The 24727-nt window shown below is 41.3% G+C and overlaps 1 protein-coding gene across 1 annotated transcript in view; it reads left to right on the top strand.

Annotated features, from left to right (window-relative positions):
* The first annotated feature begins 585 nt into the window (after nucleotides 1–585).
* The window catches only part of gtf3c2 (general transcription factor IIIC, polypeptide 2, beta), an 88979-nt gene continuing 64837 nt past the window's right edge, over nucleotides 586–24727 (top strand). Inside the window, exons 1-4 of the mRNA XM_048597068.1 lie at nucleotides 586–772; nucleotides 4780–6456; nucleotides 13955–14303; nucleotides 20735–20841. Of these exons, the coding sequence (XP_048453025.1) occupies nucleotides 4847–6456; nucleotides 13955–14303; nucleotides 20735–20841 (2066 nt within the window). The 5' untranslated portion in view covers nucleotides 586–772; nucleotides 4780–4846. The remainder of the gene's footprint in view (nucleotides 773–4779; nucleotides 6457–13954; nucleotides 14304–20734; nucleotides 20842–24727) is intronic.

The following is a 24727-nucleotide window of genomic DNA, read 5'->3' as shown; positions in this document are numbered from 1 at the left end:
CTGCCATAAACCGGTTTTCGTGTGAGGAGAAGTAGATGAGAGAATTCCTCCCGCTTATGGTTAAACCTCTTCGATTATTTAAAACTAATAATGTTCAAATTAAATCCACACATAATCGCGCAGTTGTAGAAGGGTAGGTTACTTTTTTTTTAGTGCTGAAAACAACAAATGCTGGCGACATCACAGCGGGTCAAATAGCATCCATAAACAGAGAGAGCAAGCTAACATTTCGACCACCGGCTGCAGCTGGCTAAAGTCCTTATTTGAATATTCGAGCAAATTTCCATGAAACACGGTGATTTCACCTCGTCCTGGGTGCTTGCAAGTTGGTGGATGCGAACCCTTCCCTGTGCTAGAATTGAAGATGGTAGCAAGGTCACCAAATTAGCATCGACAGTGCGGTCACGTTTCTTCAGGAGCCGACCGCGTGCGCACTCGCTTTTCTATAATATTCCAACGTTTGTGCGCCGTTGTCCCGCCTGCTTGTTTACCATACGCCACAATGAGATTCGCGACGCCCTGTTTATTGGTCAATCGGGGTTTCAATCAGACAGGGCTTGAGAAGCTCCGCCCATGAACCGTGGCTCGCTGGTTATTTGTAAGTTCGAGTGTTTAGTATCCTTTCCGAAAGGGATAGGAGGGGAGGTGTGCAAGTTGGATCATTATACAGAATAACGGTGGTTTCAAGTTTTACGTGTGCCCGCTTCTGAGCTTCATCCTTATCCGTTCACTGTAGGAGCCTGCAGACGCGGGGCGGGTGCGATGAGACAAGGTATTAAAAGCTTTCGCATTCAACCGAGGCCGACAGGATTGTAATGGGGCCGAGCCGGGCCTGGCCTGGCTTGGTCTGTCACTCAATGAAAGGAGCTGCCTGACTCTGTTTGTCTGACTTGCCCGGCTCTGTCCCTTTGCCTGTTCTTTGAGGAAGCTCGGTTCTTGCTGTTACTGGCGCTCTGAGGCTGTCCTGGGTCAGGTTTGGTAAGATGATCTCATCCCAGCCCAGTTTGATTGCTGGCAGTCACCATTGCGGACGACAATCTCATCCATGAGTTTACTTTCCCTTGTCTTCACTTCCAACAAGCACTGATTTATTCTGCGGTACGCACCGCGGGAGATTGGGCCGGGGAGGATCAAACTCGCATCTTTCGTGTTCTTTTTGCCCCCCCCGCGCCCCCTTTTTTTTTGAAAACTTAGCTTGATGCCTTTTTATCCATTAGCCTAACATCTACCTTCTCCGTCACAACAGTTGTGGATTTTAATAAGACCTTCAACCTAGCGAAAGACCGAAGACTTCGCACGAGTATGATCAGACCAAATTGACACCAATCCAAGGAGGGAGATAATGGGGTAGAATGCTAGAATTTTGGTTTAAAAAGTAAGTTGTAAGAATGTTGAGCAGTTTGGAGGTGAAAGTTCCAGAGCCTAGGACCTAGATCACAAGAAAAAAAGAACTGGAATAGACTATTTAGCCCATTGAGTCTGCTCAACTATTCAATAAGGTTCAATAAAACTCTACTTTCCTGCCTTTTCCCATTATCCTTGACTCCTTGTAGATGAAAAATCTGGCCAATTCTGTGACCCTGCCTTTACTCCGTGAAAGAACTATAAAGGTTAACAGTCTTTTGAGAGAAGAAATTTGTAATTTTTCCTTGCATGGGAGGCCCTTATTTTGAAACTTTGCATGTAGTTTGATATTCCCCCATGAAGGGAAACAACATTTCACCATCTAAACTGTCACGCCCCCTTGAAGTTTGTAAATTTCATTAAGATAATCTCTTCTACATTCCAATAAGTACAGGTTTCCAGCTCCTTGGTGTTTGATGGCAGTGTATATAAATGCACAACAGATGGGACAGAGAAGCAATATTAGGCTGGTGTATAAAAGTTGCAACTTTTGTGAGGTAGAAGGGGTGGAGTTGAGGAGGATAGTATGGTCTGTGCAGTGTTTAGTAACTTTCGACAGTGTATACTGTACTTCTTTGGTTGATTAAACTTTCACTGCAGATACTTTACAACAGCTATCCCAAGCTTTAGTGCAGCCCGCAATATGTAGTTCTGGAATTTGCCAGACACCCATACTCAGAGTAGCAAGTTTCAGGCAGACTAGAGCGCACCTTTCACTGGGATTTATCTGAGATTGAGTCCCTGAGAATAGCCTGGTGATCACTGAATTCTGTGTTACATAGTTGCTTAGAATGAACCTTGACAAGCAAAAAAATGTATCTCACCTGTTCTGCTTTGCAATGGCATTCCAGAATAATTTGATCAGTAGGGTACTTCACATCATGTGACATATTGGAGACATCCCTCATAGTAGGCTCATCCTGAAGATTAAGGTGTGTGGGATCCACGGTGACTTGGCCACGTGGATTCAGAATTGGCTTGCCTATAGAAGAAGAAGGTAGTGGTAAAAGGGTGTTTTTCAGGCTGGAGGTCTGTGACTAGTGGTGTTCCACAGGGATCTATACTGGGACCTCTGTTTGTGATACATATGAATGACTTGGATGAAAATGTAGATGGGTGGGTTAGTAAGTTTGCAGATGACACAACAATTGGTGGAGTTGTGGATGGTGTAGAAGGTTGTCAAAGGATATAGCGGGATATAGATCAGTTTCAGAAATGGCAGGCGGAGTTTAATCTAGACAAGGTAAGGTGCTGCACGTTGCGAGATCAAATGTTAAGGAAAAGTATACGGTTAATGGCAGGGCCCTGAACAACACCGACGTACAGAGGGATCTTGGGATTCAAGTCCACAGCTCCCTGAAACTGGCCACACAAGTAGATAGGGTGGTAAAGAAGGCAAAATGGCATGCTTGCCTTTATGGTCAGGGAATTAAGTACAAGAGTCAGCATGTCATGTTGCAGCTTTATAAGACTTTGGTTAGGCCACACTTAAGAGTATTGTGTTCAATTCTGGTTGCCACATCACAGGTAAGATGTGAAGGCTTTGGAGAGGGTGCAGAAGAGGTTTACCAGGATTCTGCCTGGATTAGACGACATGAGCTATAAGGAGAGGCTAGAAAAACTCTGGTTGTTTTCTGTGGAGCAGCGGAGGCTAAGCAGAGATTTGATAGAAATGTATTAAAATTATGAGGTGCATGGATAGGGTTGATGGTCAGAATCTTTTTCCCGTGTTGAAATGTCTAAAACTAGGGGGCATGCATTTAAGATGAGGAGGGAAAATACAAAGAAGACGTCTGGGGCAAGTTTTTTACACAGTAGTAGGAGTCTGGAACGTGTTGCCAAGGGTGATGGTGGAGGCAGATAGGATAGGGGCATTTAAGAGAATTATGGATAAGCACATCAAATGCGAGGAATGGTGGGATACGGACCAAGGTCAGGCAGAAGGGATTAGTTTAATTTGGCGACATATTTGGCACAACATTGTGGGCTGAAGGGCCCATTCCTGTGCTGAACAGTTCTTTGTCCTATGAGAGTCATAGTCAGCAGGGCTACAAAACGATTCTGACAGTCTGCTCAAGAAATCATACAAAAGGATCCACCAGTGCCTTTTCACACAATGTCTTGAGTTTGTTATGTGCACAACACTGCGTGATGGACTTGGGGTCATGAGCATCGTTCTGCACATACCTTTCCACTAAGGATGAGTATCACAGCACGGTCCACCTGAGGCACAGCACACTTTCGATCTTCAGAGAAGGCGGTATGTGGCTCAGTGATTGGCATTGCTGCCTCACGGTGCCAGGGACACAGGTTCGATTTTAGCCTTGGGTGACTGTCTACGTAGAGTTAGCACGTTTCCCACTGTGTCTGCTTGGGGTTCCTCCAGGTGCTGTAGTTTTCACCCACAGACCAAAGAAGTGCAGGTTCAGTGGATTGACCATGGGAATATGCAGGGTTAGAGGGATAGATTAGAGGGGTGGGTCTGGATCGGATGCTCTTCAGAGGATCAGTGTGGACTTCCACACAGCTTCCACGCTAAGTATTCTTTGAAGACAGAAGATAGCTCAGGTGACTGCCATGGTGCAGAAGCAGGCTGTGGGCCAAAGCCTGGACCATGTAGAGCAACACTGAGAGCATCTCATACTTTACAATAAGGTGCTTTTACCCACAATTGAGAGAGAATTCCCTCACCCTCTGAACTATATTCTCAAGAACTCCACGCCTGACTCTGAGTGGAACAAATCTTGGTTGTCTCTGTCTCACAGCGTAATGGTCTTGAACAACATGATTCCAGCTTAACCCTTGAGAAAAATCTGGGACAATGTTTAAAATGGTTTCTGACATACTGGACTTATGAAAATATCACCCGTGAAGCACGGTTAATAAAATATTTGCTCAATTCTGTTTTATTTGTTCTATTCATTAATAGATGTTCTAATACTGTTCTGTTGAATTTCTCTGGCTTTCTTTGATTATTATGGAGTCATGGGGAAATTTGCAGGGTGTTCGCAAGCTAAATGAATAATTTTGAAATGTGTACTTTCTGTGAAAGGAGTAGGTGCAAGATGCCCAGTGACTTCCTTTGAATTCCTGGTTTCTCTACAGTTTGGAACTTGTGCTCTGGATCACTGTTATAATCATCAAAATTGAGAATAAAATGGTGATATCAGCCCTACACTTAACTATTTGCATAATCTATGGAGTTTGATATCTTAAGTTCAGAGACACAATGTGCAAACTTTTTTGGTGTTTAACCTGCTTAGTTAGAACTTTGACTTTGCAATATGAACCTGAATATGCTAAAGGCAATGCAATGTGAAGGATGTTATGCTTAACTGCAGTGCAGAATTTGATGTTTTTCAATTTGTTTTCTAGATTTTAATGAAATTGCTGAGCCTGAGCTGATCACCTGCCTGAAGTGTATAAGAAAGAAAATATATTTATGGAACCAAATCTTCAGGATACCTGTGAGGCTGATTCAGAAGAAGCACAAAAAACGGCTGTCTCTGTCGAAGCTGCTCAGACCCCTGCAAGATCAACGACCCACATAAATAACGATGGATTAGGATCTACAACCAGTGATTTTCACACTGAGAACCCTGCTGAGAACTATGCGCGTTTGGGAAAAGAAGCCATTTGTGTGTCCGGCTTCATTGAAAAAGACTGTGATGGTTTAATCAGCGATACTAACAAGAATACTTCATTTATATCTGCAGCATCTGTACGAGTTTCTAAACCACACGTTGCTATTAAAACATCAGGGCGAGCAGCAACTAATAACAGAAGTCCACAAAAAGACAAAAGTCTGCTTGTTTCTGACCTAAAATTAACAAGTAATCTTTTTACTACAGATGGGATAGCTTCTACAGTGTCTGCAGGTGAAAACCATCGACCATTTGGTACAACCCTTTTACAGCAAAGTGCTGATGTTAACAAGGAGAAACCCAAATCTGCAAATCACAGTTCACAACTTGCAGAGTGTCATCCCACTCTGAGTAAGAGTGCTGTCATATGTGCCACAATCACTTCAAAAGATACCAATCTCCATCCCAACACTCTGGTAGTTTCAGAGCAGAGTACTCGTGAGATAGAAGGCCAGTGGAGGAAAGGAGGAAAAGACCTGCTGATTGATCACTTAAACCATTCTGCTGCAAATGAGAATGTTGCAACTGTAAATGAGTCCGAAATTAAGTTTTGTCTAGCTCCTGATCCATTACTTATACAGCAAAATACAGACAAAAAACAAGAGTCATGCATAAAAGACCAAAATAGCTTGATGTGTAATCCAGAAGTGGACCTCTGTGATAGATCTGTGAATGGTTGCCCTCGTGAAACAAGCGCTAATCCTGTGAACATCCCTAAGAAACGAGGAAGAAAGCCTAGAAGTGCAGTGGTTACATTTGCAAAAGAAATTCCCAGTCATGGCAACAGTGAAAATGGTTGTGGCCCAGAAGTGGGAACTCTTGAGCCAGTGCTGATTCCAAAGAAACAAGCAAGAAAACCTAAAAATACAAGAACAGTGTCGCAAACATCAAAACGGTATTCTGATGCTGCTGAGAATGATGGCAAATTTGAATTGGGAGCTCCTCAACCAGCCAACATCCCAAAGAAAAGGGGAAGAAAACCTAAGAATGCAAAAATAATGTCTGTTGAAAGAGTAGTGCAGCAAATTCCATCAAAGGGGATTAGTGATGATGCTAAAAATGATAGTAACAATGAGATGGTAATTCATGAACCAGTGAAGATCCTGACAAAACGAGGAAGAAGACCTAAGAATGCAAAAGCAGTGGCTGCTGAAAGAGTGGTGCTGCAGGCTCCAACAGCTGGTAGTAATATTTCTGAAAATGGTGGTGTCACTGAGATTGATGCTCCACCACCGATGCAGATACCCAAGAAGAAAGGAAGAAAACCTAAAAATAAGATGGTACCCCAAGAAGAGAGTACAGATACCCATGGGCTGTTGAAGCCAATCGTCCAGAGATTATTGGAAGAGAGCAATGCCAACAATGAGCTAACGGCAAGTGGCCGACCAAAGAGGAGGGCGGCCAGAGCGTAAGGAACTAATCTTATTGGCCATGCACATGTGCTTGAATTGTAGCTGGTAGGCAAGACTCCCTACCAGTAATACAAGATTGGAATGTTACTCTCCCATCTCAACACAAATATAACAAAAATCAGAGAGAGACCAAGATATTAAAATCGGTGTACACTAAGTATGAAACTACTATGGGTGTGTCATTGATTCTAATATTTATTTCTAAATGGTCTGATGAGTGTAGTGAAGCCTCCATGATCTGAAGAAGGGTCACTTGACCCAAAATATTAAATCTGATTTCACTGTACAGATGCTGCCGGACCTGCTGAGCTTTTCCAGAAATTTCTGTTTTTGTTTCTCTACGGTCTGTTGCTTTCTCCATACATCATAATCGTGGTTTGCAGAAACATTTAGCTATGAATGGAATATGCTTAGTTGTCTGGTGGTCAACACATTCTTATGTTAAAGATCGCTGCCATCTTGCATTAGGATATGGGTATGCTCACTGTGTCCCATAAATGTGTCATGACCCAGGGCACATTACTGAGGGAGGAATAATATGAGGCAGGGTTACCAATTAGGACACAAATGTTGGGAGGATTTATGGAATACATTGCTTCCAAATTTGAATGATAAAGCAAACAGAGGTGATAAGCTTGTCCCGTTTGGCAAAATTTTCATTCCAATATAAGTAAAATTATTAGAATATTAAGCTGCTTTCTTGGAGCACATAATAATTTGTTTTATTAGTTATGAAAAATCAGTAATCTGTTTTAAAACTGCAATTTTTACATTTTTACCTTTGCACTTCTGCCCACCGTTTACATCCTGTCATAGGAAACTAATTTGCTCTGAATTTCAGTTGTATTTTGTATTGCTTTTACAACAATTCTTGCAAAAGGGGAGAGAAATGCTTTCTCTGGAAGTATGATATTTTGATCTGTCTTTAACTTGCTGTGTTGCAGGCAGAGCAGCTGACTAAAGCCAAGCTCAATACTCAGACAAGCTGTACAATATCCTAATTGATCACCTGCTTACAAAACATAGCGGAAGCTAAGAAAACATTTCTAATCAACTTTTTTCATGAGCTGAAGCTGTCCAAAAGGACTTTGCAGCCAATAAACTACTTTTGTGATATGGCCACTGTTGTGCAGTAAAAGGCAGCCATTTTGCATACAGCAAGATCCCACAAGTAGAGTGGAATATGTGACCTGTTTACACTGTTGATCATGGGATGTATATTGACCAGGACGCAGGCTTGTTCTTTGAATATCAGCATGGAATTTTAAAGTCCATCTGAGCAGGCAGACTTGGTTTAACTTGTAATTGTAAATATGCCATCTTTGCAAGTGTAGCTCTGCCTCTATACTATTGTGGAATGTGAGCTGGTATTGTGTGCTGAAGTCCTGAAATAGAACGTGAAACCAGAACGTGTACATATAGATTCTAGCAAGCATGCTAGCTACCAAGCCATGACTGATGACATGAGTAGCCAAAAATGTGTTGTACTTGAGTTGTTTTTATTTGTTCTAGTGACGTGTGACCTGTTTCATCATGTGTTAAAATAATCATAGAAATAAATAGATTCTCATAAACGCATCTGAAATAATAGGGCTTTATGGCTTTGACCCTTTGAATCAAAAAGTTTGAAGTATTTTTGGCAATTTTGCTATTGAAATATTTAACATGGCTGCACCACATTCCTTTCCAATTCTAAGACATGGGAGAGATGAATTTAATGTGTGCATTAAGCATTTGTGTGATAATGTTGCTAATGAAAAATTTTGCCCCTTTAGATTTTCAGTTTTTGATATAATTGGTATATGACCATAAAATCAAAATCTCTGTTTTGCAACAGATTTTTATGTTTAAAATCTACTTCTTGAGTTTCTGTTGCTTACTATTCACTAACAGTCATTGTACTTTTCATTATTAATTTACAGTATTTGCACCAAATGAGTTGTACAGAATATTTTTTCTGTCCTTGCAGTGTTTCAATGCAATCAAAATAGCTTGGAGAGATTGTGGTGTAGTAGTAATGTCAGAGTAATCCAGCTGCCCAAGATAATGCTCTGAGGATATGGCTTCTAATCCCACCATGCTGCGGATGGGATTTAAATTCAATTGTGTAATGAATCTAGAATTGGAAAAGCTAGTCCCAGTAATGATGCAATGAAACTGTCATCAATTCTCATAAATATTCATCTGGTTTGCAATATGTCCTTTAGGGAGGAAAACTGTTATCCATGCCTGAATTGGCTGAAGTGTTACTTAAAATTCACAGCTATGTGGTTAATTGTTAATTACCCTTTGAAATGTACCAGTAGTTAGATTCAACAAATACTGGTCTTGCCAATGACGCATGCATCTCACGAAGGAATTTTTAAAATTTTGAAATACTACACGGGATTGCCAACCTTGATTTCATATTCCAGATCAGAAGTAGGGTCCGTAATCCATCTGAGTCTGTGTGCTACCAACTGAACCACCGTTGATGCTGGTTCTTAGCACCTTTCATGACTTCAACACAAATCAAAGCATCTTATAGGCAATAACATACCTTTTGAAGTACAGTCACAGTAGCAATGTAGCAAATCTGGTAGGCAATTGATACACAACACAAGCATAAATATGTTAATAAGCAGATAACAGACAAACTGCATCAAGAATTAGCTTGCAATCAAGAAGCAAAGGGGGATGGTGGAGGGATGTTTTTGGGATTGGAAGCCTGTGACCCGTGGTGTACCACGGGGATCTATGCTGGGACCCTTGCTGTTGTTTATGTACATTAATGACTTGGATGTGAATGTAGAAAGTGTTATTAGTAAGTTTGCAGATCTCACAAAAATTGGTGGCAATGTTGAAAGTGAAGAGGATGCTCTCAGGCTGCAGTGTGATATTGATCAGCTGGTAAATCGGGCAGAGCAATGATAGATGGAGTTTAGTGTCAATTGTGAGGTGATGCATTTTAGGAAGAATTCATGCAATGAATGGTAGGTCCCTAGGGACTACAGAGAAACAAATCAATCTTGATGTACAAGTCCACAGATACCTGAAGGTGTCAGCATAGATGGATAGGGTGGTGAAGAAGGCATACAGGATGTTTACCTCCACGAGCCAAACCACAGAATTTGGAAGCAAGGAAGTCTTGTTACAACTTCATAAACCATTGGTTAGGTCACAGGTGGAATACTGAGTGCAGTTCTGGTCGTCACACTACTGGAAGGACGTGACTGCACTGGAGAGGCTGCAGAAGAGATTCAGTAGGATTTTGCCTGGGCTGAAAAGTCTCCACCATGAGGAGACCATGAATAGGCTGGATTTGTTTTCGTTGGAGCAGAGGAAGCTGAGTGAGGATCTGTTTGAGGTATACAAAATTATGATAGGCATAGAGTAGTTTGTGAGAATCTTTTTCTCGTGGTAAATATGTCTAAGACCAGAGGGCATAAGTTTTTAAAGTGAGGAGCAACTGGTTTAGAGGAGATTTGACAAGAAGGGTGGTAGCAATATGGAAATTGCTGCTTGAAAGGGTAGGGCAGGCAGGTTACTCTTGCAACATTAGAAGCATTTAATAATGAGTACTAAAAATGTCAGGGCATAGTAGACTGCGGACCAGGTGCAGGTAAATGGGATTACTGAAGCTTAGTATTTGTTGGTCAGCGTAGAAGTGGTGGGCCAAAGAGTCTGTTTCTATGTTGTATGACTCTATAATCTATTTTGTTATTGAATAATTAAGAAATACTGGGTTGATGTAAGGGTGATTCTCCCTTAGTCTTTGAATGTACCATGAGATCTTCTACATTATACAACTGAAAGCAAAATATTGTAGGTGCTGGTGATCTGAAGAAAAAACAGAAAGTACTGGGGGAAAAAAAAGTAGGTTTTTTCAGCATCTGTGGAGAACAAAAGTAAAATACAGCCGGTGCTGGGAATCTGAAATAAAAACAAAATGTTCGAAATCCAGCATTTCCTTTTTTAATTCCATAGTACTTCGCTGGAGTGTCAGCCTAGATTTCACGCGCAAGAATCTTAGGTCTTTTGACTCAGTGGTAGGAGTGATATCAACAGAACCAAGGTTATGCTACTTCTTAAACATAGTGCAAAATATGAAGTGTTAGCACTTTGGTTCTTAATGCAAACTGCAGGATCCGAGGATAGAGGGGATGTTGTGGTTGCTTCTCTCCTTGAAGCACTTTTTGTTGTCATTCTTGGCCTTCAAAGAGTGGCTTTTTTTTTTTTGCAAGTCCCAGTTTTCATCTCAATTGAGTATGTTTTCTTTTTTTCTGCCCTTTTAGAAGTTTTGTTTTCTTATTTTTCACCAAATGAGGTATGTTCGCAATGAAGTACAGTTGAATCTACACCTGGAATGAGGTGTCAGTGCCATATAGCAAACAAGAACCGTAAAGTATTAGAGTAGATTTGTAGCTTGGGTTATGGATGTTGTGGTTGGTTGGCTCACCGAACTGGTTCATTGTTCCTCAGACGTTTCATTACCCTGCTGGGTAACATCATCAGTGCAGCCTCCAATGATAATGAAACGTGTGCAGAACAATGAACCAGTTTGGCGAGCGAGCCAACCAACCACAACAACCGTACTGTAGCTAAGTAACAGGATGAAGGATTAGAATACAAGGGAGAATCCCTTTGCAAGCATGTGATTGTGCTATGACAAAAAAAGAGAAAAGAAAGGTGAAGGACTTGAAGAGGATAGGAAGTGCTATGAACGTATGGTGCAGTTTTAGTAATTAGTGATCAAATATTAACTAAAATACAAAGTGAACTCCCAAGCTCCTCTTAGATTAGTACCATGGAATATTTTCTGTTGGATAGGGCCTCGGTATAATACTTGTCTGAAACAGTGCAGTTGTGCCTCAGGACTATTGCAAAGGTTATGATTCATATCCTGGAATGGAGTTTGAAGCCACAACCTACTAACTGCAAAACCAGAGTGTTACTATTAAGCATAGGAGATACTTGATACTGAATGAGAGAATGTAGAATCAGAAGTCTAACTCGGCAATTACAGAATAATTGCACAGGGAGCTTGCAAGTTTGTTTAAGTATTAAATTAATATTAAATTCAAAATGAGAGAAATTCAGCTTACTGCATACAAGGAAAAATGGCATTACACAGACTCCACGAATGGCAGCATTCTTGTCTGAGCCAGAATAATGGTAATTCTAGCCCCACTTTTGATTGAAGTTGAGGATAGATTTCGGAAAAAAAACTCAGTTGTCTAGCACGTCATCATGTACTTGGATATACTGAAGCTATTCACAGCTACAGACTATTTTTGCAGCAAATCGCTCTGATGTAGTTAAGTGTGGCAACAAATCTGCTCAGAGCAAAGTTCTGCAAACAACTTCTGGGATAAATGGCCAGTTATTATGCATTGATTAAGGAACAAGTCAATTCCATATTCTGTAAAAAGTGCTATCAGATGTTTTTTTAAACTTTCACCTAACATGCCGTTGAAAACTGAAACATTTGACAATGCAGAATTATCTTATCTACTGTGATATTTCAGTGCAGTGCTATGAGTTGAAGTCCTAGAGTGTGGTCCACACAAACCTGACCTCAGACAAAGGTTCTAATATATTTGATGTTAAACATGCCCAACCAAAACAAAACAGAGTTCAGTAAAACCATTAGAATTCTAATCTTTACAATTGAAACAAAAGAATACAAGTGGGGAACTCATCGTAAGTTTTGTGCCCTTTTACAAAGAAAAAGGGACACATTTAAAGCTTTGGAAACAATTTGCGGAGAACTATAAGCCAATACCTAGTGCTAATTATGGGGAAAGACTGAAATCACTTGAGCTTTTCAGCTAAGAAAGCACCAGAGAGACTATCTTTTTGATAGATACTGAAAATAAATTGTGCAGAATTTATCAATTTTAAAAAATGATTTTAAGTTAACTGCAAAAATAGGCCAAAAGACCACTGCATCAAACTAGTTGACATTAATTCTATGAGTAATATTGAAAATTGCGGAGCGATTTATATCTGAATTGGATTCTGAGGAGGGCCGTTGAAACTGTGGCATCATTTAAGAAACAAAAACAGAAAATTGCTGGAAAAGCTCAGCAGATCTGGCAGCATCTGTGGAGAGAAATCAGAGTTAACATTTCAGGTCCAGTGACCTTTCAGAACTGGTTGAGTTAACTCTGTTTTCTCTCCACAGATGCTGCCAAACAGTGTTTTTTTTTGCTTCTGATTTCCAGCTCCCACAGTTCTTTTGTTTTTTATCATTTAAGAAATGCTGGTACAAAGACAAAGTTGCTGGAAAAGCTCAGCAGGTCTGGCAGTTCGTGAAGGAAAAAACAGAGTCCAGTGACCTGAAACGTTAACTCTGTTTTTTCCTTTGAAGACTGCCAGACCTGCTGAGCTTTTCCAGCAACTTTTTGTTTTTGTTCCTGATTTACAGCATCCGCCGTTCTTTCAGTTTTTATTAAGAAATGCTTGTAGATACTTTTCATCAACATGTTCAGAACTGTTATGAAACATACTTGGAGCAAGCAGAATTTGAACTCAGACCCTCTGGCTCAGAGGCAAAGGCACTGTGCTTCAACAAAAGACTTGTAAGTATTTTCAATTAACCTGCTCGGACACTTCCAGAGCAAGTGAGACTTGAGCCCAGGTCTCTAGGTTCAGAGGTAGGATGAAAACACTGTCAGTTTAATCATCAAAAATCATAATTATGTTGAGATATTTATGGGATGACAGAGTAAGACTAAACCTTCCCTCTCCTGCCTCCATATCTAAACAGTAATGCTTACTGAGAATCATTTCTGTTTCCCAAACCTAGTGTCATGTTTCTTTGAATAAGTCAGTCAATTACTTCATGTTAGGTGACATTTCATGGCATCAGTGTCTTGAGTTTAACTTAAAGCAGGTCCTGTTACACTGCTCCACCAGCTTATTTTCTTTTGAAGTGTTTTCTTCCTTTTTGTCTTTCTTGGATCTTTTCATGTTGTATATTATTAAGATTCAGTCTCGGATATCTGAAACTACTTGCAAAAGCTACACAGGGTGACTGACTGTTTGCAGACACCTCAACTGTGCTCAGTGCTAGCCCTGATGACCATCACATAGCTGAGAATAACAACTTGTTATGTGAAAGGATTAACACGTTCATGCTATGTTATTCAAAAGTGTAGTATCCTTTTTGATGCTTTTTGGTGTCCTGCAATCCTTTTTGTCTGTGATATCTGTGTATCTTGTCAATCGTGGTTAACCCCTCTATAAGTTAAAAGACATTACAACACTTAATAATGTTATACTTTTATTTGACCTTTTCCCAGAATAATGCATAATGTAATTTTTAAAAAAAAGTCACCCTGTAGCTATTGTTGTACATGCATTGTAATTTGTTGTTTGGGAATGAATGGGAGAAGAATGGTCAGACTTTCACTCTTTCATTGTGTGAAATATTGGGGGGATATTTGCCTGTATTATAATTTATCATCATCATGTGTGTAGATCATTAATCTACGTTGTCTTTTCTTTCAGTGCTTTGCTTTACCTACATGAAATAGTAGAGGAAATAAAATCACCGTCTTATAAGGTGGATGATGTGGCTGGCAATATAAGTGATTGTGAACCAGATCAACCTCTGGATCAATCACTATCTCAACCTCCGTCTTCCCCAAAACGAAGAAAAGGAAGGAAGAGGCAGAAGATCAGTGATGTTTTTGATGACTTGTCAGATGACAAAGATTTTGTGATCTCTGATGAAGGAACTGACGAGGAAGAGGACGAAGAATTTAATGAAGTCGAACCATGCAGTGATGGTTCTGAGTCTGATCTATGTGATTTTCGTGATGGAGATGGTCAGAAACAAAGAAGGAGTCCGATAAATGTAAGTTACTTTATATAATGGTTCAGCTCTGCAGTCATCTGCATGTCTGTTATGTAGTGACCTAGAATGCTGTATTCTGAGTATGGAGCAAAACTTCCAGAATTGGTTCTATCGTCCCTTTTAATCACTGGAACATCAGCAATTCTAAATTGAAAGTTATTATTTATTTGTTGAGTGGTACAAACACAGGAGTAATTTAAACTACTTGCCAAGCAAAAGTGTGGGCAGGCAGTTAAATTGTCCCACTGATCTGTTGCTCATGTCCTGAGTGGGCATTACTACCTTCCCAAAAGCATAAAACATAAGAGCAGGAATGGGTATTCTAGTGCTTCAAGCCTGCTTTGCCAGTTAATATGATCATGGCTGATCTCATCTCTGCCTCAAATCCACGTTCCTGCCTGCTTTCCATAACCCTTTAACCCATTACTAATTAAAAACATATCTATCTCCTCCTTAAATTTATTCCAGCATCCACTGCTCTCTGGGGTAGTAAATTCCAGATTCGCAACCCTTTGAGTGAAGTAATTCCTCTTCCTTTCTATTTTAAACCTGCCACCCTTTAGCCTAAAATTATGACCTCTCACTAGATTGCCCTACAAGGTGAAACATCTACTTTGTAAATCCCCTTTACTATCTTACTTCAATTAGATCTCCTCTTTTACTTCTAAACTCTAGCAAATATAGGCGTAAATTCTCAATCTCTATTCATAAAACAAGCCTTTCAAACCTGGAAGTAACCTAGAGAGCCTTCTCTGAACTGTCTCCAATGCAATTACCTCCTTTAATTTTAACCTGTCATTTTGAATTGATGGCAAGGATCCCAAACCTAGGATTAATCAGCTTTAAATATGCAGATTTGGTCTGATGACACTTCATTGATTTTTTTCCTTGCTATGATTTTAACTCTGACCTCAGTGCTGAAGATGTTGGCTTTCTCACCAGCAGAGACCACTCAAGAATTTTATTCTTAACTTTTCCTAGCACCACAAGGAAAGCAAAAGTGCTCCTCTGAGCTCCAGAAGGAAAGTTCAGATTCTCTTTTCCCCAGGATTGTATCTGTTTTGCGCCATCCAGAAGACAGCTCTCACTGCCTGCCCAACTCTCTTTTTGCGGAAGGCACATGATTCATGGCCGTGACAAAAAAGTGACACAATACCAGATTCATAGGAATTAAACTTCAAAGAGGGACTAGATGATCCATTGTACCTGCACTAGCGCTACTTCTTCAGTTGGATCTATCTGAAAAAACTCTTTTCTCTCCCCATTAGCCATTTTTTTTGCTTTTTTTGTTTGCAAATCCTGAACTTGCATCCTTATGAATATTGTTATTTACTTTCCTTCATAACACTTTTGGTGAAGCATTCTATGAATGCCTTATGGCACAAATAGAAGAAATTTGGATATTCTGTAATTGATAACAATTTGGAGAGATAATGGTACAAATTATAGCATAGATTGAGGTCCCATGTGCCCGTGTTCATATTAGCTCTTCAATAACTGCAATCCAAATACTGGCCCTATGCCTGCATTCTTCCGTTTCTTTTTAATAAGTCAAAATGTGCTAAAATAGTCTATGTTCTAATAATTGCATATCGTCTGGAAGGGAGAAGAATCTAAGTTTCATCTTTGTCCACCACATGTACAAACATATGAAAAGAAGAATGGCAATGAGCATCCATGCATTAAGTCTGTCCACATGGCGATCATGCAGCCATGTACATATTGAAGAGTGCACTTCTATTTGCAGAATTTCTTGGATAAGGCAGGAAGGGAAAAAACAAAGTTCCAATCAATCTGTGGCACTAGATCTCTTCCCCGTGACCTCCCTCCTTCACCCACCCTTAATGTAATTTCCTTCTTGTTTGTCCTGTGAGGTGAAGGTGACCGTGTTCTTCTTTAGTATTTGGTAGAGTTCTGCTGGATATGTACATCACTAAGGCCAGTCTATTTGCAGAACACTCTGCAATAAATAGGATGGAATATCACAGATGAATTAGGGCGGCACAGTGGTTAGCACTGCTGCCTCTCAGCGCCAGGGACCCGAGTTCGATTCCAGTCTCGGGCGACTGTCTGCGTGGAGTTTGCACATTCTCCCCATGTCTGCATGGGTTTCCTCTGGGTGCTCCGGTTTCCTCCCACAGTCCAAATATGTGCAGGTTAGGTGGATTGGCCATGCTAAATTGCCCGTAGTGTTCACGGAGGTGTAGATTAGGTGGGTTATAGAGGGATGGGCCTGGATGGGATGCTCCGAGGTTCAGTGTGGACTTATTTGGCCAAAGGGCCTGTTTCCACACTGTAGGGATTCTATGATTATAATGAGCTTTGGATGAGTTGCTTACTAGAAATATCTCTGCCAAAGTTTGCTTTTCAAAGAGGGCTGGGTCACTTTTTCATGTGGTTGTGCCACATGCAGTGTTCCCAGGACTCAAAGTCAAAACTCCTAAGTGAAGCCTTTGAATTTATATGTATGGGTTTCTGACCCATGACACACTTACCAGTACACACACTTTTGAGTTCAGTATTGCTGTCAGGCTTCTAAGTTAGATTTTTATGCGTTTTATCTTCATTTCTCACTTTTTATCAGAGTGATGATAAATAACTAAGGCTACGGACAATGTTTTCATTGTAGTGGCTTGAGAAAATCAGAGGAGAGCTATTTCTTTGAGTATGCTTCCTTGGTAGTTTGAAGTGATACATCAATACCACTATTTCCATGATGCTATAATTTAAAGTTGAATCATGACAATTTTAAAAGAAAACAGAAATTGCTGGATAAACTCACTAGGTCTGGTATCACCTGTGGAGAGAAAGCAGAGTCACTGTTTCAGATCCAGTGGCCTCCTTTGTGACAGTTTATTTATCATTAATGGCATTGTTCTGTCGAAGTCGCTTCTAATAGCCAGTGTTATTTTCTACTTTAAGGCGATAATCAATTAGAAACCTTTTTATATTTGTTAATCTACAAGAACAATAGTTTGCCATACAGACTTTCCTTAATGGAAGGATTACTTATTCGTCCTTCACTTAAGTAGGAGGTTGCCTCCGAACACTTGTTTGGAGCACCCAAAACACTTGAAATCTTAGCAGATGGGCTATACTGTGGGAAAATGTGATGTTATCTTCTTTTGCAGGAAGAATAGAAGAGCTGAATAGTATTTAAATGGGGCAAGACTGCAGAAAGCTGTAGGTTAGCGTGATCTGGGTGTCCTAAATTTATATGCACTCGGAGAGGCAAGGAATGATCAGGGATAGTCAGCATGGTTTTGTGTGAGGGAAATCATGTCTGTCAAACTCGGTTGAGTTTTTTGAGGATGTAACCAAGAAGATTGAAGGCAGAATGGTAGACATTGTTTACTTGGAAAAACCGAAAGAACTGCGGATGCTGTAAATCAGGAACAAAAATAAAGTTGCTGGAAAAGCTCAGCAGATCTGGCAACATCTGTAAAGGAAAAAAGAGTTAACGTTTCGGGTTCAGTGACCCTTTATCAGAGTTAACGAGCAAGGGTCACCAGACCTGAAACGTTAACTCTGTTTTTTTTCCTTCACAGATGCTGCCAGATCTGCTGAGCTTTTCTAGCAACTTTGTTTCTGTTCCTGTGTTTGTCGTTTACTTGGACTTTAGTAAAGCCTTTGACAAGGTTCCACATGTTAGATTAATTAGTAAAGTTAGATGGGATTTGTGGTGATCTTGCCAGTTGAATGCAAATTGGCTTAACAGCAGGAGGTAGAGAGTGATGCTGAGAGTTGTCTTTCAGACTGGAGGCCTGTGACCAGCGATGTTCTACAAGGATTGGTGCTGGGTCCACTTTTGTTTGTCATTTATATAAACAATTCAGATGAGAATATAGAAGGCCTGGTTATTAATTTGTGGATGACACCAAGATTGGTGGTATAGTGGACAGTAAAGAAGATTAGAGATAACAAGGTGTAGATCTGGATGAGCACAGCAGGCCAAGCTGACGTTTCAGGTCTGGACCCTTCTTCAGAAATGGGGGAGGGGAAGGGGATTCTGAAATAAATAGGGAGAGAGGGGGAGGCAGATGGAACATGGATAGAAGAGACAGACAGGTCAAAGAGGTGGGATGGAGCCAATAAAGGTGAGTGTAGGTGGGGAGTTAGGGTGGGCATAGGTCAGTCCAGGGAGGATGGACAGGTCAAGGAGGCGGGATGAGGCTGGTAGGTAGGAGGTGGGGTGGGGCTTGAGGTGGGAGGAGTGGATCGGTGGGAGGAAGGGCAGACAGGTTAGGAAGGCGGGGACGAACTGGGCTGGTTTTGGGATGCGGTTGGGGGAGGGGAGATTTTGAAGCTTGTGAAGTCCACATTGATACCATTGGGCTGCAGGGTTCCCAAGCGAAATATGAGGTGCTGTTCCTGCAACCTTTGGGTGACGTCGTTGTGGCACTGCAGGAGGCCCAGGATGGACATGTCGTCCAAGGAGTGGGACTGGGAGGTGCAGTCATTTGTCGTGAACTGAGCATAGGTGTTCCACAAAGCGGACCCCCTCCGCTTGGTTTTAAAGAAGATTATCTAAGATTACAAAGAGATCTTGATCAATTGGGTCAATGGGCTAAAGAGTGGTAGATGGAGTTTAATTTGAATAAATGCGAGGTATTGTATTTTGTAAAATAAACTTGGGTAGCACTTCTACAACACTACCCAACAGCCTACTTTTAATTGCATAACTGAGACCTAGGGGTTCAGATACATTATTCTTTGAAGTTTGCATCACATATAGATAAGGTGGTTAAGAAGGCGTTTGGCATGCTTGCTTTCATTGCTCAGACCCTTGAGGATAAGACTTGGAACATCATGTTGAGGTTGTACAGGACATTGATATGGCCTCTTCTGGAGTTCTGTGTCCAGTTCTGGTCGCCCTGTTATAGGAAGGATGTTAAGCTGGAGAGGGTTCAGAAGAAATTTACTGGAATGTTGCTGGGAATGGAGGGTTTGAATTATAAGGAGGGGCTGGATAGGCTGGGACTTCTCTCAATGGAACATGGGAGGTTGCAGAGTGATCTTATAGAGTTTTATAAAATCATAGGTAAGGTGCATGGCAGGTGTCTTTTCCCTAGTGTGAGGAATTTCAAGACTAAGGGGACATATTTTTAAGTTGAGAGGTGAAAGATTTTAAAAAGGACGTGAGGGGCATTTTTTTATAAACACAGAGTGGTTCCTGTGTGTGGAATGAATTTCCAGAGGGAAGTGGTGGCTGTGTGTGTACAGTTAACCAAGTTAAAAGATATTTAGATGAGCATATGAATAAGAAGTGTTTGGAGGGATATAGGCCAGGAGCAGAGAGGTGAGACTAGTTTAGTTTCGGATTATGGTCACCATGAACTAATTGGACCGATTTTGTCTGTTTCGGTGCTATATGTCTCAATGACTCTAATGCATGCAGTTCAGCAGATAGGAGGGAATGCAAATGGACTTTTGGCCTTTATTTCAAAGTGAACAGTGCTTAAAAATAGGAAGGACTTGCTAAAACTATACAAAGCAGTGGTCGGATAGAATACGGTGAACAGTTTCAGTCATCTTGTCTAAGGAATAATATACTGGCGTAGAAGATTAACTGGAATGATCCATAGTATGGAAAGATTTTCTTTGGAGGAGAGTTTGAGTAAATTGAGCTTGTACTCATTGGAGTTTAGAAGAATGAAAGAAGACCACCTTGAAATGTAAGATTCTTGGGGAGGTTGACAAGGTAGATGCAGAAAGGTTATTTCTCTTTGTGGGCCAATCAAGGACGAAAGGGTATAATCTCATCTAATATGATGAGATTAAATGGAGAAGTGGAAAATGGGCTGAATGGCCAACTTCTACTCTACTTCTTACAAGTCATCATCTGATTTGGTTATTACCATTACCTCTAGTTTTGTCAGGGCCTGAGAAGCTACTTCATTTGATGTTGTTAAGGATTTCATATTCAAAGTATCCTTCAGAATCTGAGGAAATATCGTACTTTCAAATCTGACTTCAGCACTCAGCATTAATCATTCCCAACCCTATGATAGTGTGAGCAGCTTCACATGAAATGAAGTTCCATTTAGTTTTGCCCCAAAAGTAGCTTTATTAGGAAAATAATCATGCTTTGGCGATGCAAATGAGCATTTGTTTAATTATGTAGTGTAGACTAATTCTGTTTTGCACACAGTAATCATGTGATGTTTATATACAGTATTGCTCATACATACTGTCAAAAATTATGCTTTTTGTCACTTCAACAAGTCTCTTTAGAAATGTTTAAGATCACTTCCTGTAATTATATGAGAGACAGCAAACCCCTATTGCACAAAGTTTGGGTTCAAGAAACATTTGAAGTAGTGTATAATTTGATGATTAAAACAGTTTGTTTTGGCCCTTTTAGCCTGAACATTGGATTATTTGGAATGACCCATCTATAAAGAAGTAATTTTGAAATATTTTGTTTTCAGAAACAATCTTGCAGTACAAAACGTCGGCTGTTTGGAAATTTTGCTAATGGCCTCCCTAATACTATAATGGTACCAGTGTGGGAAGCTACAACAATTACAAGAAAGCAGTAAGTTTGAGTTTCTTATTCAAATTACAAAATAAAATATTCTATCATCATCATCATAGAATCCCTACAGTGTGGAAACAGGCCCTTCAGCTCAAGTCCATACCAACCCTCCAGAAAGCATCCTACCCAGACCCATCCCCCTACCCTTTCCCTGTAACCCTACATTTCTCATAGCTAACGCACCTAACCTACACATTCCTGAACACTTTGGGCAATTCAGCATGGCCAATCCACCTAGTCTGCGCATCTTTGGACTGTGGGAGGAAACCGGAGCACCCAGAGGAAACCCACACAGAGACAGGGAGAATGTGCAAACCACACATTACTGTCAATCAAGGGTGGAATCGAACCCAGGTTTCTGGCACTATGAAGCTGTGAGCCACCGTGTCACCCGCATTCTAATGCATCGTAGGTATTTTGCATTGTAGATTTTAGTATGTTGCAGATTAATAAAAGGCTTTTGCTGTATTTTTCGTAAGTGCAGCGAACCAAATGAACATTTTAGGACATTCGCAAGATCCGAATGCCCATTGATGCAGTTCTTGTTTGCAGTTCCTCTCAGTGCATTTTTGCCTTTTAATACTACCCTCCATTTGTATATTTCTTGTAAAAATATCTGTGCCATCCCCCAGTATAATTTTTGCACCTTGATTTACAGGAAGGTATTTCTTAAACAAAATGTTGGTTTAAAAGCCTTTGATGAATTTGGTGACACATTACATGGTGATTAGTTTCTCAAAGCGGGGTCCTTTAACCTACTTTGGATTCTTAGTTTACTTACTCAAGCAGCCTAATATCTGGACAGCAGAGAAGTTGAAATGAAGGTACAATGGCAGGATGAAGTGAGATTGTTAATTTTATAAATTAGCATGTAAATAAATAGTAAGGCAGGGAAATATGAAGTCAGTGAGGGTGGAGTTAATAGACGTGGGATAGGATTGTGCACAACAGTTAGAGTTCATTTTAATGTGGCTTGCTAAAATCATTAGTGGAGTCAACTCCAGAGGTCATCGAAGCATTATGCTGTTTGAGGTTGCAGTGACAGGTTTGAGAGAGATCATGGAGTGATTTGAGGGCAAGTGTGAGGATTTTAAACACTATGCATTTTGATTAAGAGGATCCATTGTAACTCCATAAGAATAGGAATTCAGGAATGATGTGGAGGGATAAGTACACTTTCTACCTGTGTCAGTATGTAGTCTTGCTGATATTAAGATATGAGATACAAAAACAGAAGTTGCTGGAAAAGCTCAGCAGGTCTGTCAGCATCTGTGAAGAAAAGAACAGATTTAATGTTTCGGGTCTGGTGACCCTTCCTCAGAACTGATGGTAGCTGGGAAAACGGCAGTTTATACTGCAGCACATAGGGAGGGGTATGGGGTAGGGAGTAAACGATAGGATAAAGGATAGAGCCTGGAGAGGGGGAGGGGGGTGGAGAGAGAGAGAGAGAGGAGCAGTTGGATAGACAAAGGAGTTGATAACGATCTCGCTTTGAGGGTGAATAGCTGTTAATGGGGACTGTTAGGGACTAACAATTGGTAGTGTGTAATGGCAGGTCTTCTGCAGGGACCGTTACCTCCAGGGCACCCTGGTCCACTCTTCCTTCACCCCCAATACCCCCCGCCACGGCGCCTTCCCCTACAACCAGTGAATGTGCAACACCTGCCCATTTACCTCCTCCATTACCACTGTCCAAGGGCCCAAACATACCTTCCAGGTGAAGTAACACCTCACCTGCACTTCCCGGAATCTAGTCTACTGCATTCGCTGCTCACAATGTGGTGTCCTCTACGTTGGGGAAACGAAGCATAGACTAAGTGACCACTTCACAGAACATCTACATTCTGCATGCAAAAAAGGCCTGGAGCTGCCCGCCACTTTAACACATCACCCTGTTCCCTGGCCAACATGTCTGTCTCTGGTTTGCTGCAGTGTTCCAATGAAGTTTAAAGCAAGCTGGAAGAACAACAGCTCATTTTCCGCTTGGGAATCCTGCAGCCCTCCGGACTCCATATTGAGTTCAATAATTTTAGGGCCTAAACTCTTCTGTGTCCTAACCCCCTTCCCCACATACGTGGTCTTGTTATCACATAGTCTGCCATTAGGCACTACCTACTCTTAGTCAATAACAGTCCCCATTAACAGCTATTCACCCTCCTAGCCAGATCGGTGCCTTTGTCTATCCATCTGCTCTTTTCTCTCTTTTCAAGCTCTATCCTTTATCCTATAATTTACCCCATCCCCTTTCCTATTTTCTACAATATAAACCGACGTTTTCCCAGCTGCCATCCGTTCTGAGGAAGAGTCACTGGACCCGAAACGTTAATCCTGACTTTTTCTTCACGGATGCTGCCAGACCTGCTGAGCTTTTCCAGCAACTTCTGTTTTTGTTGCTGATTTACAGCATCCACAGTTCTTTCAGTTTTTAAGGTATGAAGTTACTGGTTAGAATTGAGCAGAACTTGAATTTGGTTGTAAACTGGTTCAGTCTGAATGAATAGCTGGCGAGGGTAGAACTGACCCAATGATAAGTTTGGGTACATTCCTCAGCCCTAACATGATGTAAAACAAGTAATGTGATAACAAAGAACTGTGGATGCTGGAAATCAGCAGAAATTGTACAAACAGAAATTGCTGGAAAAACTGTGGAGAGAAAGCAGAGTTAACCTCTTGGGTCCAGTGACCCTTCTTCAAAACTGATTGTAGCTAAGAAAAGATTGGTATATATGCTGAAGATGGGGTGGGAAAAAGGGGAGGAGTAAATAACTGGTGGAGATGGAGCCCAGAGAGGAAGGGAAGGAGCAAGTCAGAGATTGGTTAGTTGAAGGTGAGAACAGAGTGGAAATTACAAGTGAAAATTTCCAACTCTGGACGACAGTGATATCATCTCTCATTTCTCCCTTCCCTTCTGGGGTATCTCTGTTTCCATTTCCGGGGACAGCCTGGCCATCAATATCCTCTACAAACTCACGGACTCCCACAGTTGCCTTGACTGTACACCCTGCTTTCTGTAAATACTCTATTCCATTCTCCCAGTTTCAGTCATATCTGTTCTGATCGTGCCAGCTTCTACAAAGGGGCCTCCTCCTTCCTCAACTAAGGATTCCCCACCACTGTGGTCGACAGAGCCCTCCGCTGTGTTGCCCCCATCTCCCACACTACGGCTGTCGCCCCATCTGTCCCACAACAGTGATAAGAGTCCCCTGGTCTTCACTTAACCACCCCAACGGATCCAAAGGATCATTTCACACCACTTCCACCACATGCTACCACCAGACACACATTACCCTCCACTTCCTTGTCAGCCTTACGCAGGGATCGTTCCCTCCAGGGCACCTTGGTCAACTTCTCCTCTCCTAACACCTCCCTACACCCCCACGGCACCTTCCCTCACAATTGCAAAATGCATCACCTGACTTACTCCCTCCTTCATTTTCCAAGGTACCAAACACACCTTCCAGGTGACACAATGATTGATTTACCTGCACTTCATTTAATTTAGTCTAAAGTATTCACTGCTCACAATGAGGTCCACTTGTTCAGTGGGGAGATGAAACACAGACAGGGCGATCACATAACAGAACACCCACATTCTGTCTGCAAAAATTACCGAGTCTCCTGCTGCCTGCCTCTTTAATGTACTGGCCAACATCTCTGTCTCAGGCTTACTGCAGTGGAGCTCAGTGCAGTTTGGAAGAACAGCATCTCATTTTCCGCTTGAGGACCCTGCAGCCTTCATCAGAATCAAGTTCAATAATTTTTGAGACTGAACATGTGCTTACCCCAATGCCCACACACCAGTCCTTGTCATAGAGATAACAAGGTGTAGAGCTGGATGAACACAGCAGGCCAAGCAGCATCAGAAGAGCAGGAAAGCTGACGGTTC

This window comes from Rhincodon typus, chromosome 5, assembly GCF_021869965.1.
Source record: "Rhincodon typus isolate 14 chromosome 5, sRhiTyp1.1, whole genome shotgun sequence".
In the NCBI taxonomy this organism is placed as follows: Eukaryota; Metazoa; Chordata; class Chondrichthyes; order Orectolobiformes; family Rhincodontidae; genus Rhincodon; species Rhincodon typus.
Note: the sequence above shows the minus strand (reverse complement) of the source record. Positions and strands in the feature narration are given on the sequence as shown.